This window comes from Meleagris gallopavo, chromosome 11 (genome assembly GCF_000146605.3).
Source record: "Meleagris gallopavo isolate NT-WF06-2002-E0010 breed Aviagen turkey brand Nicholas breeding stock chromosome 11, Turkey_5.1, whole genome shotgun sequence".
In the NCBI taxonomy this organism is placed as follows: domain Eukaryota; kingdom Metazoa; phylum Chordata; class Aves; order Galliformes; family Phasianidae; genus Meleagris; species Meleagris gallopavo.
Window position 1 is genome coordinate 22,186,381 of NC_015021.2, and position 18,056 is coordinate 22,204,436.

Here is an 18,056-nt window from a genome sequence, read left to right on the forward strand (position 1 = left end):
CCGTTGTGCCCGGCGAGCGGGTGGGAGAGCCTTAGGAATAGTTTTACTTTTTTTCCACTAGATGGCAGTAAAATAAAGTCCCTGCGTTGCGAGGGAACGCCGTGTCCTCCCGAGCGTTCCTGTGAACGCGGCGCTCAGCTTGCCGCGCGGAGAGCGATGATCCCCAGTAAAAAGCATCGCGTTAACAGAAGCAATAAATAACCGAGAGCGACTGAGGCCGAGATGGGCCGAGAGCCAACCGTCGGGGCCTCTGACGGCGCGCTGAGGGGCGGTGACGTCACGGCCCTCACACAGCGACCCACAGCGCGGGGCTCTGAGAGGAAAAGCGGCACAAGGTGCGGGTGGAGTGAGCGCCTTGTGAGAATCCACCGCCGGCAGTGAGCTCCGACCCGAAATCCTGTGAGGTGAGAGGGTATTCGTACCAGGAACTCAACCTGCAGAGACCAGGTCCTGGACACTTCATCCACTGATCACTTGTCGGTATATTTTGATTCACTGGGAGCTGCCCTGGATCAGTTTGGTGTTTACTGCATTTCATATTATTGCAGTTTGTAATACACGTATCACAGAATCACAGAACGGCCTGGGTTGAAAAGGACCACAATGCTCATCAGTTCAAACCCCTGCTGTGTGCAGGGTCACCAACCAGCAGCCCAGGCTGCCCAGAGCCACATCCAGCCTGGCCTTGAATGCCTGCAGGGACGGGGCATCCACAGCCTCCTTGGGAACCCTGCTCAGTTCCACACCTATTATGCAGTTCATAATATAATATTCATTAGTATCCATGACATGCTGTGCTACACTGAGTATTTATTACACACTCCAAACCAGCAAGGCAAGTTTGCATGAACATGACTGGCGCGTGGTTAACTCGTTTGCAGTTTGCCACCAAAACCTACCCAAATATATATATATTTTTTTGCCAGCATTTATTGCTGTTTCTGAGCACACTACAACCCAGACTGCACGCTGTGTATGCAGTACAGCCTTTTATGAATTCTGCCTTGCAATAACAAACCCATTACTTCTGTGCAGTGACAAAGAGGCAATATGGAGCCTTCCAACAGCTGCTGAGAGCACATTGCATCATCTGCAGTTTGTCACTTAACTTTCTATGGAGTCAGACTCCAGGAGACGAGATTTCGTTCTCAGAGTCAGAGCAGCCCCAAAGACGGATTACTGTTCAGATACCTAAGCAAAATGAGTTCCAGTTATTGTTAATTTTTTGGCTGCTGGTAGGAAGACGGGCCCTGTTAGAAGTGAGCTCATTATGAGAGGCTCACTAACACGATAAAGTCAGTCCTCTATTTGCACAGAGTGATACCTCTAATTGCTCAGGCCTTCTTACGGTTTGTCTGCTTGAGTTAGATTTCTTTTGTGTAGATAAAAAGACTTCTGTAAGAAATCACCTCAGTGCTACAGCACTGTCAGTCTGGAGGGCATCTCCAATGAGATTAATGATGTCTGCCTTAATATAAGAAAACTTTGCATAAATGAGATTATGGCTTCTGCTGAAACCTGCCAACTCTTATTCATTTGCTGTAAATATTATCTTTAATTAAAAGTTTTAAGGTATCTTGTTCTTGAGCTAATGAGATCTACAGTGATTTCCCTTAGGAATTAATTTACCTTCTTAATTCTTATTCATTTTGGTGATATGACTATTTAAATCTGATTCAAACTTCAGAGCTTTGTTGAACATATTCATCTAGAACAAAAGGTCATTTTGCCACCGTGACGTTGAGTTGGTATTTATAATTCTGTTCGCTCTCAGTTCCATAGGTGTTTGTTTAGGTTCCTGCCCCAAACATTTCCCACTAACACTTCTGTTTGTCTTAGCTGCTCATGCTGCGTGGCTCTTTCTGCAGCTGTTTCACTTCGACTTCTGCTTTCTCTTCCAATCCAGAGTAAAATCAATTACAGTGAGGCTGAAAAAAAGATCCTGATTGTGATCAACTTATTTAGAATTGCAGAGTTACGTAAGATACACTAAACTATGCGTGCAATTAGTGGGAAATACAGAAATACTCGACACTCTATCCATGTAGTCATCAGCCCCTGTTTTTGTACAAGGATTATGTCTGAGCAGTGGGCACGCTCAGCGCTTGAGGTGAAAACTGCATTACTGCATACATGTCTAAATAGGCAAAGTGCCAACCAGCAACGGGTTTGTGAGAATGTGAACCAGAACCACGTGAGGACAGCACACCGAAGGGTGCTGGCTGGATTTAAGACACCATTGCGATAGAAGACATTTATGTACACAGCCTGGCTCTCTTTGTGTTCTGTACTTAATTAGGAAATACCCTTTAGAGCTATCATCGTTTGAAAGGGGATAAAAACACAGAGTACTTTACATAGCCTGTTGTGGAAACCCATTGCTTGCTCTGTTCTTGAACTGCTGCTGGGTAAGGCACACGTTTTGTGGCACCAACTGAGCGTGTGTGGGGCTGTGCTATGTATAGGACCATCACTGACTCCTGCAAGTTGTTGATGGCCTTCCATTTATAACTTACTGCAGACCAACTTCCTCCCATCGCACAGAAATTAGAGGACTATCAATAATGCATGAGCTAATAAGTAATGCTTGTGTGCTGCTGTCTGGGCAGCAAGTATCATTTAGACTGCAGGAGAGATCCTCGTGTTGTGTCAGGTAGAGTGGAGGCCTTCCATACCTGCCAGGCTTCGGCAGCTAAAAGGATGGGATTTTTGTGTGTCTTTCAGGCGGCTGAAGGAAGTGGTGGAACTCATTCTGTTAGATTCAGAGAAATGTGAGAGATCTGCTTCCTCTTCAAAATCAATCTTTGACTTCCTTAACTTATTTGATAGCTGTTTACAAAATATCAGTGTAAGAACTGCAGGAATTGCCAGACTGGGTTACCCTGAAGTCTCTGTGGTGCCCAGTGTCTTATTTACAAGTTCTCAGGTCTGGATGTTTCGTAAGAAACCACAAGAAAGTGCACAGCAGTTGCGTGGGGCACAGCCTGCCCTCGCAATTGCTCATCATTGCCATACAGAGTTATTTCCAGACTGGAAATATATCCAGACAGGATAAACTTTTGTTTCTTTTTAGAAGTATTTTGGTGTTATTTATTACATCATCTATGTAAGCAATGAGCCCATTTGAGTTTCTGAGCTTTTGACTTTAATTACATCTTGTAGCGATGAATTCCTGACTTCAAGTTTTCATTCAGTGAAACTGCATTTGTCTTACTTAGCCCTAATGTTGTGTCCTGTTCTTCTGATCTTGTTTTTGTTTACCAGGGTGACAACTGAGAATATATATAAAATATATTCTCTACCTCCCCCCCCCCACACCCCTTCCCTTTTCTTTTTCTTAATGAACAAACGCTCCAAATACTTGCCTGGTATCCATGAGTGTTTATCACTGATTTCAGGATTTGGTTCAAAAACAATCCTTGTTTTAAATAAGCTCCATGGCCATCGTACACAGTAACTGCTGAATTATGAGAACTCTGGCAGCACACATTAAAGTTTTAAAGAACACAGGGAATTTCATTCCTGAGCTACTTCAGTACGTTGCAACTATCTCATTTTGTAATTCTCAATGGCCAGACAACTGAAAAACAGCTGTTGGTGAGGCTGAACTTGAGCAGTCTTCCATTTGGTGACAGATTGACTAAATCGCAGCAGCCGTCCCTGCAGGTGTTTGAGAACCACGCAGGTGGTGCTGAGGGATGTGGTCAGTGGGCATGGCAGGGGCGGCTGGGCCTGGGGATCCTGAAGGGCTTTTCCAACCTTAATGCTTCTATGGTTTTATGATACTCTTGGGGCAAAACTGAGCCAAGAATTCAGCCACCAGGCTGTAAGATCGAGGAAGGAGAAGTGCCGAATGTGTAGCATCACACCCCCAGGGGCTGTAAATCAGCTAGGTAGGAGTGACTTCAGTTACATAGTGCCAGCTAGAGCCAATCTCCACAGGAATCTGAAAACCAAGCTTCTTCCTTCCAGCTTCAGCCCGTCTGCACCACGTGGAGCTCCATTTTTCCACCATCTAAAATCGGTGACCACAGCTCAGGCAGTTACCACGTTTGTTCACATAATTGAAATAATTCAGAAGATCTTGCCTGCCTTAAGCTGTTTGTCTCCCAAACTAAAAACAAATCCTGCTCCTTGAGCAGGGAATATTAAAGCCATATTTAAATAAGTCCCGTAGAAAACAAGGCTATTAAATGCACGTTATCACAACATCAAGTTAACCCGGTTCAGAAATGATCACAGTGTATGACTGCCTTCACAAATAACACAAGTACTAATTGTCAATTTCAATAGCGAGGAAGGGTTTTAATCAGTTCTGAAGAAAGAATGGCAGCTTTTATTGCACAATTACTTCTTAATTACATTTGCTGCAGCTCCTAATTTCCAAAAAGTGTTAGTTTTGCTTTTCTAGCTATTGAGAACCAGCAGAGTATATTAAGAATAGGTCCTTTTTCTGAACTATTTTGGAAAAAGCCTGGCAGCAGATCACTTGGGGCTCGGATCTGTTCTGTGCTGCTGCCTGCCCTGCGCTGCCCAGCAATGTCAGAAGCAAGGTTGAAGGTAATTTGAGAGGGCTCAGACAATCAGAGCTCAACCCCCGTCCGTTTTGTAAGGATCAGCAGTTACTATTTAAATTTAAAATGTATTGGCATAAATGAGGAATCCTGACTTCTTACATTTTTACCGTTAAGTCCTTTTATGGGTGGCCTTAAAGATGCACTGCCATTTCCAGAGGCTGGAGTGTATTTTTAGTGGAAGCCTTTTGATAGCATTGTTAGAAACTGATTGCATTCCATCCCTAACGTCAGCCTGATGCAGAGTATTTTGCAAAGGCAGTTTGTTATAAATTGTTGGTAAGTGTCAGATAAAAGCATCATTCTACTACAAGCAACTAGCGGTAGGCATGTAATAACATTTACATTAATATTTTATTTAAATGTATCATCAATTCACATAGTCACCCAGCTCAGTAACTGGTACGAATACTGAAATAATACGCCTATAGCCTACAGAAGAACACTCTGAAATTTACCAAGAAGGTATCCAAAAACACACTTGACATTTTTACAAATGTTAGCTGCGTTCAGTTTCCACTAATAACAACTATGAAATTTGTTTATGTCTTCCCTTCAGGTCTGCAATGGGGGACGCAGTGCTGCAGGCAGCAGATGTGAGCAGTGGCAGCCCAGAGGACGGGGGGCAGCCATGCTGTGCCTCCAGCAGCACTCACTGCCCGGCCCAGGTCAGTGCTTTGTGCTGGCAAGGGATGGGGTGAACACGCTGCTTCTTCCTGCATGGTGATCCAGGGAATTCACAAAATACAGAGGATTTTATTTTATTTGTTTGATGGGTATTTTTTGTTTGACAAGATTTAGATTCTAAGGCACCAGCAAGCAATGAGGCAACCTGCTCTGTGTGTGCAGCTGCAGGTAGGAAACAGAAAGGCAAACATAGTTTGCGTACTCTTATTTATATGGCCATATGCATCTTATTTATATGGCCACCGTGGGTCGTGCGACAGCTGCTCGGGGCTACAGAGACATCTAGTGGGAATGAGGCTCTCACAGCAGCAGCTTAAAACCATGAGAAAGCACCTTCAAGCTGCAGCATTTTCAAAATACTGCACTCCAAAACGTGCCCAAGGGATGAGATGCTCCTCACGTCACCAATGTGAGACTATGCCACGCAGTCCTAATTCATACTGCATTTCTGAAGAAGGAAAACCAATAGCCAAGTAGTGATTTTCATTTTTACCTGAGTTTAAATGGCACTAGAAAAATAATTTTCAGCTTCCGAAGTGCACACACCTTGCTGGGTGGGAGCCCAGCTAGCAGTGAAATGCAGCTCTGTGCTACTGTGGGGAGCTGAACTCTGCCCCTCTCTGGGCTGAGCTTCAACTCCTGTTTCCATCCAGAAGGATGGAAGTATCATGGCACATCTTTTTCTGGAGTGGCAATTCCAGAGTGACTCAGAGCCTAAGTCTTGCTCCCCGGTGTCATACAATCTGGCCCAGCCACCTCTATTTTTTTCCTCTAGGTCTCAGCAAAGGAGTAGGACAAAGAGGGCAAGGAACAATCAGGAATAAAAAAAAGCAAATGAAGTCAAAATTACAAATGGTGGATAGCTTAAATTTTGGAGCGTTGTTACTTATAGCATCGCTTATTATTACTGCTACAATTTGAAGTCACTGCAGCCTTGTGGCATAGGTGGATTAAGTCATGGGTTCGAGCTGATCTCTTCTAAAACAGGTTTCTAGAGTTCAAGGATCTCTGCTAAAAATAACTTCCTTCTGGTAACATGACAAATGGAAAACTGTGATCATCGAGAAGCTTGGTTTTGGGTTACTGATGCAAAAATGGCCTTCAGGACCACTCAGTCCTGTTCATATCTGAGAGGTTTAAGCACAAGTAGCAGAATTTGATCTCCTGGCCAGCAGTGTTGTCAGAGCTACAGAAATCTTTCTAAAATACTGTAACCACAATTTAAAAGTAAACACAACTGATTTTCAAGCAATTATCATAATCTAAAATAAATAGTTGTGGATATGCCAGATGACTCAAGGGCTAGCGAACATTTTACCTGAAAGTTATCCGATCAAAATCAGCCTGGCTTGATTTTAATTGATGGTGGCTGTTTGGCAGGCTAAGTGAAATGAGTTTGCTAATGTAATTTCTAGGGGTAGAGGTCTTTGCTGACTACCAGAAGTCAGAATAGATCAAGTTACAGCATTATCTTTTCACTCCTACACATGATTTGTCTAAGTCAGATTTAAGGTAGTTTGGTATTATGAGGAACTTTATGTTGCAGCCAACCGTATCTGAGAGACACTGCCACAAGTCCTGAATGACAAAACCTTAGCACATCTAAGGACACAATGCACCCAACAGTCCCAGGTTTAGTTGGGTAGTGAACAAACAACCGCTTCTTTCCCTTTCTAATCAGGAATCCGTTCACGTCCACCAGGAGGATGGAATAAAGTGGAAAATATGGCAAGAAGAAATACAGTCTTAATAGGTAAGAGTCATAAATTGTGATGGTTTACACTGGAAAACCTCAGAAGCAAAGACACAAAGAAAGCAGGATTATTGTAGGAGGGTATGATTTTTTTCTCTGGCTCAGGAAACACGTGGGTTGAAAGACAGCACTGCATTTTTCCAGGACCACGGTGATTAATCTGTGCCCATTAAGATGAGTTTCATGTCTGTATTATGACACACTTAATAAAAACTGTATCTGGCTATCCCATTAGGTAATACATTTATGCTTTCCTCAAGCAAAAATGCCCCACATGTGGAGCTTATGGAGTGCACATGTATTTGGACACAACCCTTTGAAAATACGTCCAAAGCCTGTAAAGTAATTTTAAGCAGTAGGTTTTCCAAAATTATGTTTAGTCCTGCAGCACTGGATATAGAATTGAGTTTATTTGTAATGTTGCTGCCCCCTTCCATACTTCATTTCTGCTGCTCAAATATCTGTCTAGCTTTGACAGGAGAATGAATAATTTATCACAGGATGCTATTCAAGTAAAAGCAAAATAAGGAAACAGAGAGTTTACACAACTTGAATCAAGAGTGCTGTAGTAAACAGTTACACTTATAACCCTACAGACTGGCCTTATACAACCTCTACTTTACAGGAGCAAACTCAGTGGAACAGCTCCTATTTTTGCTGAAAGTTTAAGCTGTAAAATCAGCAACAGCAGGTTCTGAGGGCAGAGTGCTGATCCAGCACCTCTTTGGTAGGACTCAGCTTTGGAAAGCACCGACACTCACTGCAAACAAATCCTGCAGGAGGGCACTGACATCACAGGGGTCAGTGTTGGAATATCCAGCTTCACTGTATGCAACAAGGGAATCCGTGGTATGATTCAAACTCACTTGCAAGATACCACACCTGGCATTGCTAAGATTGATAATGAACTCCAAGTGAAATCTTACCTTCAATAATCACACTTGAGCATCACAGACTTGGTTTAGACAGCTTTAAACATCTGTGTTGTATGAATCTGCAGGTTCCTAACAAGGATGGGACACTTGCTAATTTGTAACAGACGACATCTAGTTTCAAACCCAGTCCTGCCAAGCCCTTCTCCCAGCACCAACAACTTCATAAACGTCAAGTATGCATAACGAATGTTCAGGACAGGAGTTGGGAAGGGGGCAGAAGGTGATAGAAATCATCTTGACAGTGACTCGTTCTGCATCCAAATTATGTTTGGCATACCTCTGTACAGGACTTTATCTTCAACCTTTCTTCTCATCTCAGAGGATCTAAACACTTTTTCCTTCCAGATCTTGCTCACAATTCTCCTTCAGTATGGACCTGCTGGACAAACACAGTTACTGACTGATTAGAAGCTAAACCTCATTACTCCCACTAAGACTTTCTCACTTAGACTGCTTTGTACAATCTTCTTAATAACCTATAGGGGATGCAAATGAAATAAGAACCATTTTGCATCAAATAAAAGTACCAGAATTATTGGAAATAATCTGTGGTAAAGAGGAATTTAATCCTGAACCTTCTATGGAAATCAAACCATTTTTATTTACTATAAAAGACACACAGCAGGTGATTAGAATAAAGGACAACAACAAATATTTGCTACTTGAAAATGCTGAAATGAAACAAGGGAAACTTTTTATTCCCTAATTTTTCTTGCAGACAGATAGCCCTTGTAATGTGGGATCAAGTAAAACCCACACCATTCATAATGAAAAACTGAAAATGTGCTAAATGCAAATGTAATACATTTTTCCATTACATCAATGATCTAAATAAAAATAAGATGATCGAAGTACATTTCCAGAATCTTCCTCCCTCCAATTAGGAATAGTAAACTCAAAAAAAAACCAACCACAACCAAACACAAATCTTATTAATTTCTTCATTCACAAAGGAGAGCTGATGTAGGTAATTTCCCATGAGATATTTATGTCCAGAAGTTGCAGGCTTAGTTTAGTCTCCTACCAATATAATAGTTTTTTTTTTTCACAGATCTGCTAGACACCTCAAAATAAATACGTTCATATTTTATTTATCCCTCGTATTGAGTTAGATGATGGACAGACTTTTTTTGTAAATATATTGTAAATATATTTATGTGATACGGTCAAATTTGACTAATCTTTCATTATTTTGAAGACACACTTGGACAAATGGAAACTTCAGACACTGAGAACAGTCTCTCAGCATGCCATTATTCTTCTCGACAAAGGTCTGCATCAATAGACAAAATCTTTATATTATTTCCCATTAAGAATGCAGAGAAAACTGTCTTTTGCTGCTTATCAATCATTTTAATATGCTTAAAATTGCATAGGAAACACAGCTATTGAAAACTGCAGAAATTGTAACATGTTTATTTAAAAGAATAACATCGTTTTTCCTTAAATAAACTCCAAGATGCTGACAGCAGTGGGTAGACACTCAAGAAAATTTGAAACAGCATTTCTTTCCACTCAAGACCACCAAAAGCGAGGTAGGAGGTGAGAGGCAGGCGGGCGAGAGCATCAATTCAGGAGGCCCCTTGGCAATGAGACTGCCCACAGATGTTCAGGATTCAAACACTGCTCCCGCAACGCTGAGTGGAAGGAAGAAGAGATAACAGCAATATAATTTGCCCTGAATCCTTCTTCAGCTGCAGAAGATCTAATGGCCCAGGGTGGTATCATTTGTACTCCAACTGTCTGAGCATTGGTAAATCTGAACTTTCTTTGACAGTCTTATTTTTTTTCATTTATCTTTAAACTGCTACATGGTTATATATTTTTGGGGGATTGGGAAGTATAAAATTACGTCTCCTTGGGCTGTCAAGTCTGCACCCAAGGGGAATCCAGTATTAAAAAAAAGCAAATTACACCGCTATCATAGCCCTCCCTTCTCAGCAACCCACGTAACACAGCAATGAGCTAGGGAAAAAACGCAGGATGGAATATTCTTGTGTATTCAGACGAAATATTTATTCTCTGTACAACTCCTATGACTATTAAAATCCTCTCAAAAGAGAAAAATAAAACGATTTAACGGTGGGATTTCACAGCGCTCACAGAGAACTCATACGCAACGGTTGCAGCAGTTTGCTCAGGCCACCGGACTGCCCATCAGCCTTTCCTGCCGCAGAGCAATCAGCCTCTGGAACCACTTCTCTTCTGCTTCTGCCTTCTCAATAAACAGCTGAGAGATGAAGGGAAGAAGAACAAAAGTAGGCACAACTTCAATTTCTTATAATGTGTTGCAATACGTACATGAAATATCAGTGCTAAGAAAAGAAGCCCAGCTACACACAGGTGTTAAAATACTGACATAAATGCAGAAGTCAAAGTTGAGACTTCAATGTTTTGAAAGCCAACCTGGTCTAACTTCAGTCTCCCCCTAAAACAGTGAATCTGTTGGTGGTCTCACACTGTTGTTAGCCGTATCCATTATTTGGAATTTGCATTAGTTTAGTTATGGCAAATCATTTTTAACTTCCTAATTCTTGAAAGAAAAAAAACAAAAACAACAGCTAAAATACAAGTGAAAATACCAAACAAAAATGTTTCACTTGTATCCATTTGTCTTTTAGCCAAAGGAAGCTCCTTGGTTATAATTCTTCTCTGTTGGATTATGCAAGGAAAGTAATCTGTTCTGAGCCAGTGAGTGGCCCATTGGTAAATACTCTTCAGACCACAGACTAATTGATGAGCAACCTGGCATGGCTGTTGTGAGGGCACGTGAACCTGGCCGCATTCAATGGGCCGTGTTGTTCTGAAAGAAAAATGTCAACACACTTACATTTGGATGCGCTAAAGAATTATCATCCTGGTATTTGATGGCAGTAGGAATATTGGCAGGTACTGTTTCTTTTTCAGGGGCAGATGCTTCGACAGATCCTGCTCCTATAGTTACAGGTTCGTATTTTAGTTCGGGAGGCTCTACTGACTAAAAAGAAAGAAACACACTGAGCATTTCACCCTCGGACTCCCAGACACGACAGTATCTTAGCCGAGCATTCAGCCTTCTTTGAACTGCAGCACATGCCCACAGAGAGATCCTCCTGCGAATGCTTCTCAGCATGCACGGGTTGGGCACGGCCTCACAGACACACAGAGTGGAAGAAGGTACTGCCAAAGGCAGTGGGAGAGCTTTGGTTGTGGGATCGCTTTCTGAAGAAGCGGTGTGAACTTCTCGGGTATTTCTGAAAAGAAAATGCATGTTCTCAGGGAAACATACAGTGCGATTCAAAACGCTTTGTTGTCAGGTGGAAAAACTGAAGCAACTCTTTGTTTGTGTGCTTCCAAAAGCAGTGCCTGAGTTTGCAGAAGAGCTGGCAGCCAAATGCAGATAAAGTTCTGAAATGTGGACGTCTCACGTTAGGTTTTCAAAAGCTGTCTGAAAACAATGCCATTTTGTTTCAGTGAGTAAAAATGGGCTTGAACTCTGATTCCTGCTAAGCAGAATTAAAAATACTGATCTCTACCTTTAACTACAATGTAAATGCCTGATTACTTTTGCATTTTAATTCTTCTGCTTTTTTTTAAAAACATCTTCATGACTGCATACAATTTTAAAAGACTCTTTAAAAATCGGAGCTGAGCAGCATAGTTACACCATCCAAACAGCTGCATTTCATGGACACTGTTGCATGCTTGAAGGCATCCTTCCTTCACCCACACAGCAACATAGGAGAGTCCTTATCCAAAAGCTGATTCCAGTGGTGGCATTAAGGAACGTCAGCTCTGATGCTCCTTCATCAATGGAAACTGTATTCACGGCGTAGCTCCCACCTGACTTGGAAGGGATTGTGCACCAAGAAAGGACATTGCAAACTTACCTTTTTGACTTCTTTACTTGATCTGAATGTCTGTGGAACAAAGGAGTCACTTTCAATAGCTTCAATTTCTTTCACTCGTTTCACTTGCTCTACCAGGGTGGCTTGGTCTACAAAAAGAAGGTGTAGTGTCAGTATACATTACTGTAAGCTTGCAATAAATGCTGTGCCAAAGCAATGCACTCAATGTATTTTACCACAGCACATACTGCTTGCAATGCAGCCTACAAGATTCTGTTACAAAGAAGACACGAAACCTTTCTTCTTTAGTACAACTAACAACAGTGAGTTGACACTGCTGCAGTGCGTGCCAACATTCAAGATGTTCACGCAAGAATTTTGAGAGAAGTCCTTGCAGTATAACCACCAGATTTATGGCATGAGAACTTCCAGCAGGTGAGGATTTGTGGCCAGAGCCAATACTTCAGGGGAGCCCAGTCTGCATGAAGTAGCACAACTGCTTCTGCTGGTATCGAGGGGAGTTTGGCTTCAGTTGTGGATGCCCACAGCAATGAGCCTTGCCCTGTGTTCTCATTGCAAGCTAAGTTACTACCTCTGTGCTGCCTGCTCATTACAATACATCTGATCAAAAAGGGTATTTACTTCACTGCCCGTTTCATTTTCTGCTTCTTCAGATTCCCAGCTCAGTTAATCTCATCTCTACCTCTTTGTCTGGCTGTAGCGACAACTGAATCTTCATTCCTTCTTTTCACTGCACGCTTTTATTTCAGCCCGTCTTTAAGAGCTCTGCTGGCCTGCTGCTGAGGAATTCTATTTTAAAAAAGATTTCTAAAGGTCCCATAGGAAGTATAAAAACAAACAGGCCAATGCCCTGCCAGAGAGAGGAAATCCTCCTTCACCAGGGTGCTCCAGCTCAAGGGCACTTGGTAGTCACAGCATTGGAAATGGGGGTCAGCAATGCAGATAGGAGAATGGATTTGGGATCAGCTGCTCTCTGCCTGTCACTGCGTCCTGCCCGGGTCTTACACAGACTGGTGGGGATGACAAATTATTAAGGGCAAAAATCACTAAATATTGAGAATTACATCAGTGACATTAACTTGGGAAAATGGACTGGAGGAAGCATAACCCATTAGTGTGTGATATTTTTTGACAAACACATTATTGGTAGATAAAATGACTTCCATGTGTTGTTTGTCAGATGTCAGTAGAAAGGATATGTATTTCATAGTAAAATCAAGAATAATGGAGTCAGAAAGCTGAGAGGCTACAGACAAAAAAGAAATCAATACTACCTCATTGCCCAGCAAGTCTTTCTACTGTGCTACCGTGAGCAAAACAAGCTAACTACTGCGCTCGGGATCACTGGGGCCACTTCTTACAGATAGGCCATTCCAGAAGAAGAGTTGCAATTTATTTTGTTCTTTTTCTTACGAGTTGACAGACAGAAGACCCCAACAGACAGCAGAGCAAACACCACCACTGCACAGAACGATCCCCATCCCTTGGCTTTACCCAGGGCTCCACCCAAAGTGGCTGCATCCCCAGACAAGGCCCCACGCTCAGCTGCTGCGGCCAGGGAGAGGTTTTATGGCTAATTTGTGTTCTTCATGTCCAACTGTAAGTATGAGTGCTTACATTGCACTGCTTTAATATATTATAACCACATAATCTACCTTTCACAGTAAACAAGTCTGCACAGCAACATCTCTCTTTAGAGTAACAGAAATACCAGGGGTAAAATCAAACAGACGACAATGAGGAATCAGAAATAGGTGACCTGGGAACACCTGCATTTCTGCTCTACGCTCTGCATGCACATTCACCTCCCCCCCATTTCCCAAGCCCACTTGAACTCTGCAGCCTCCTCAGGCATTCACAAGCACCCAGGGAAGAGCCGAGGTGGGCTGCAGGGGCAGGCAGTGGTGCTGGGCAGGGAGGGGGGGCAGGCAGTGCAGCCAGTGCCCGCACAGCCCAGAGCGGGGCACGCTGCGTTTGTCACTGCAGCCCATGTCGGAGGTACGCAGCTCTCTTTTCTCAGCACAAAAGCAAGATATGTAATTCGATGCGCAATTTACCCTTGTCTCGTAGGAGATTTTTCCCTGCTAATTGATAGAAATTAAGCCATTAATCAAGCCACTAGCCATCATTCAAACCAGGGAAGATGAATACAAACTTTCATCATAACCACCTTCCCCATTTTAGTGTTCATTAGCATTAATTTTTAATGCAATTATGCTATTCTTTTACGCTGAGCTCATAAATTACTGCTCTTTTGTTGCTCGCTGGCCTTGTAAAATCCAAGGTAATGCTTTGTGCTCTGATCTTAAAGGCAATTACTGGGTTCTTCTATCTTTTATGTATCTGCATCCCAAATAACCTCTGTATTGTATGTACAAACTAACGAGTGGATATATTACGCATACGTTTAATATGTAACAATTTGTCTATATTGAACTTCTCCGAGTCTCTCGAAGGCTTTCAGACAAATAAAACTATTTCCACACCCACCGCTCCCCACTGCAGGCACTAAGGGTGCAGAGCCGGGCCCTGCCCAGCAGAAGGTACCACCAGCAGTGGCAGCACAAGCTGTGCTCTGAGCTCTGTGCTGGAGCAGCTCCCAGCGCTGCGCAGTGCTGCCGGCTGCAGTGACCGCCACGCTCATATCCCAGTGCACGTATTGATCCTCAGCAACACATCAGGGGAAGTGCACGGGAGTGAGAACCACCCTGGTTACCCTCAAACACCGAATACAAAGTAAGTGGCTAAATGAAAGATGGAGCTGTGTTGGGGTACAGAAAGCATCAGATAAAATCGATCGCGCTGAGGAGCGTGCTCTGCTTTCAAGCTCTCCCCAGCTGATGCCCGCTGTACCTCTGTCCTTGCTCCCTTCACATCCCGCCAAGGCCAACGTGCACCCACTGCACAGCACTGTCACAGAGGCCCCAACTACTGTGGTGCCTTCAGAGCCTGGTGAGCCCCAAAGCAGCCTGGGCAGAAGTTCCTGACAACACTCTAAGGTGAGGTCTGGGTAGCAGCAGTACAGATCTGCACACTGAGTAATGAGAAGTGAGTTACTGGTTCCTGCTAAGGAGAGGCTGTGCGAGATGAAGCAATGCTAAGTGAAGCAGAGATCCTATAGAAAACTTGCAGTAATTCACCTAAAGGTCACAATGCTTAATTACATGTTTTCCCCTCAATTTCTGCAGAAATGGAAAAACCTACTTTCTTCCAACTGCTATTGGAGAAAAAATTCTAATACACATTCTAATACACTGGGCAACAGGTACAGTGAGGTCACCTTCCCCACATCCCAGCAGGGAGCCCCACAGGCCCCTCTCCTGTTGGCAAGAGGCCTTGGTACCAATGAAGGCTAAAAGGCTCCTGCCCAGTGTTCTGCTTCTGTTGGCACTGCCTGCTTTAAGCTGCATTCTGCCCACAAACACCAAACCTAAATGGGCAACAGCACTGCTCAACCCCTTCTGCCAGCCCCTGCTCCCTCAGTACAAGCCCCGGAGGCAGGGTGTGCCAAGGGGGGAGCCGGGGACCCACAACCCCCCACAGCTGCTCCCACGGGGCCACCTCACCCCACGCAGTCTGCCTGTGTCTCACTGGCTCTCCTCCATCCACTTCTCCCTTCTTTCTGTCGCAGCTGTTTGGCTCGATGCATTTTTTCACAGATCTCTCACACTTCAGAAATAGCGTTCACTTCATCTTCGCCCTTGTAAAATTTATTTTCCTGTACATTAAATATATTTTTGTTTAAAATGAAAAAGAAAGCGATGATTTGGAGACAAACATAAAGTTGTATTTCATTCCTGGAAGGAGCCTACACATGATGTGGTTTCACTGTCAAAATGCAGAGCTGGGAATTTTGCCACGTGAAATTATAGGAGCGCAGCCCAGGAATGGGGTAATGCCTTAATGCTTCAACACGAAGGAAAGAAAACATAACTCAATTAAAACATTCGCTTTGGGGATTTTTCTGACACTCCATATACTTGGGAAAACTGCCACCTACCCTGACCTTTCTGTTATAATTATGTATATCATCTTAAATATCATTAAGTTAGCCTGTATTTCACTCATCTTACATGTTTACCGAGAGTCTGGATTTTTTGCTTTGATTTTAATAACTTATTTCCAGGAAAGAAAAATACTTAAAGTGAATGACACAACTTTTTTGCAATAACACCAAAGAAAAGTTATGCAGACTAAAAATTATTCACCAGCAAGCACTTTGCTGCTCAGTGCTTTAAACTCTGGCACTTTTAGATGCAGTGCAATGATGTGCACGTGGACTTGGATCAAACGTGGATGTTTCTGTGTGACTGCAGTTCGAGTCTAAAAGGTCCTTTTAGACATTACTGGGTAGCTCAGCGATCTTGGACTGCCCAGCACACTAGGGAAGCATCCATCCCTTACCATGCCAGTAGGTTTCCATTACCCAAAGGCTTTTCTGAAGATCCAGGGCAGCACAGGACTCGTGCAGGATCTGCTCAGACCCCATTCGTACACAGTATGGACACAGGGCATTGGAAGGAGCTGCTTGCTCTGTGCTCATTATACAATCACACTGCATCAACAAGGCATCACATCCTGCCTGTTACAACACGTCCTGCACATTACAAAGATGTATTAACGCAAAGGAATGCCTCTCTCCCAAAATCCAATCCACCTTTGCAAGGCTGCCCACCTTTCACTTAGATTCACTTTAAAATTTGACAACTCACAACTGGACAAACTAGTACACCATCGCATCATTTTCCACCTGGTAAATCGAAGCGGATTCTCCTGGAAGTGCCATGTGGGTCTGAGGTCCCCAGCTGACATCACAGATGCCCCGGCACCAATGCAGGTTTCACCGTGCTGGCAGCCAGGGAAGGGCTTGCACCTACAATGAAACCACTCTAAGTGCCACAGCCACCCGAGGAGCGACCTTCAGGGTACACAAGTTGTGCAGCCCCCTCAGAATTCCCCAGCATGCAGGAGCTGTGCTGCTCCACGCTGCCCCAGCTCTGGGCTGCCCCGCTGGGGGTTGGGAAGGACTGTGCCCCGGCACACGGCCAGCAGCATGGAGCCCATCCCAGTGGTGACCACGTAAGAGCTGGTGACCGAATTGATCGCTCACTGACAGTGCTCAGCTCAGCTCTGCAAATGCATCAACTGGGTAATGAGGAGCTATTAAGTCTATTGATTTCCTGATTTCAATTGATAGCGAACAGGCCAAAGCTACACATCAATATTTGCGTAACTAATACCCAAGAGCTAACAATTTTGACAAATGAAAACCTCAACAGAGCAAACAGTGAAAATTAATGGAAATTTAAAGACCAAACCCCAGAATTTAAGTGAAATATTTAAGGGATAATCACGCTTTATATTTCTGGAGAATTCTGTTGGGTTTGTGTTTTTTGGAGAAGGGAGCTGTGTTTGTGTGGTTTTTGGTTTTCTTTTGTTTTCTTTTAAACGGAGAAAAGAAAACAGCAATGGAGAAGCCCATTGCCCTGCACTCCGTCTCCTGCCCTTGTTTGTCTTCCCTTCCAGAAGCAGCTTTTCAATAGGTAGCTATAAATTTGTTGCAAATGATTGAAGTCAGATAACTAATTATGTGATTGCTTTACAATCCCATTACCTTAACTGATGCTTGTCTCAGACTTATCCTTTAGCACAAATAAATGCCATAAAGACGATGGTAAAATACGCGACGTTAATGAAATACAGAAGCAATTTTTATTTTTCGCCTGTCTTAAACTTTGAAGACAATTTCCAGACTTTTAATTTATAAAGGAATTAATAAATTGCCCCATGAGAGAGAGCACGACTTCATCTGTATTTCCACTTGCAGAACGGAAGAAGGTAAAAGCCAAATCTTTGCTGGTTTTTTTTTTTTACAGGCCCAACCCCAACCCAACCACCTCTTCCAGGGCAGCCATGGAACAGAACTCTGGTGCCAATTCTTCATCTAAAAACCTCTGAATGGATTTGAAATAGCTATTTTTTAACACGATGCTGATGATACACCCATAATAGGGAGCAGAGCATTTTTCTTTGGGGGACAGGAGGAAAAAGGAAACAACTTTGTCAGTTGGGGTTTCAGCTTTGAATCATCATCATCTACCCATGGAGCTCTTCATCTTCACAGAGGCATAAATAAAACGCTAATTATACCTGCTGTGCTTACTGAAATGCCTCAGATACCAGCTGCAAAGTAATTTTAATATTTAGGCACATTTTGCTGATATCCTAACGCTTAATGGATCCCACATGTTAATGGGCT

The 18,056-nt window shown here is 43.1% G+C and overlaps 1 protein-coding gene and 1 long non-coding RNA gene across 7 annotated transcripts in view; one reads left to right on the forward strand and one right to left on the reverse strand.

Annotated features, from left to right (window-relative positions):
- Nucleotides 1-6: 6 nt before the first annotated feature.
- On the forward strand, nt 7-17,854 carry LOC109369539. 3 transcript variants are annotated; one of them, XR_004160881.1, is made up of 5 exons: nt 7-404; nt 5,134-5,242; nt 6,943-7,014; nt 13,214-13,396; nt 17,674-17,854. It is a non-coding gene; the product is annotated as an uncharacterized LOC109369539 (long non-coding RNA). The 3 variants fall into 3 exon arrangements; XR_004160882.1 differs by lacking the exon at nt 7-404 and adding an exon at nt 3,365-5,039; XR_004160880.1 differs by lacking the exon at nt 7-404 and having other exon boundaries at nt 3,366-5,242.
- RSRC1 (arginine and serine rich coiled-coil 1) overlaps nt 8,627-18,056 on the reverse strand; it is a 112,220-nt gene continuing 102,790 nt past the window's right edge. For 2 of the 4 annotated variants that reach the window (XM_019619204.2, XM_010717090.3), the window contains 3 exons: nt 11,819-11,925; nt 10,780-10,926; nt 8,627-10,179 (listed from right to left, as the gene is read on the reverse strand). In XM_019619204.2, coding sequence (XP_019474749.1) covers nt 10,087-10,179; nt 10,780-10,926; nt 11,819-11,925 — 347 coding nt within the window. In that variant the 3' untranslated portion in view covers nt 8,627-10,086. Of the gene's footprint in view, nt 10,180-10,779; nt 10,927-11,052; nt 11,183-11,818; nt 11,926-18,056 lie in introns of those variants that run through there. The other 2 variants (XM_019619202.2, XM_031555020.1) reach the window with 2 other exon arrangements.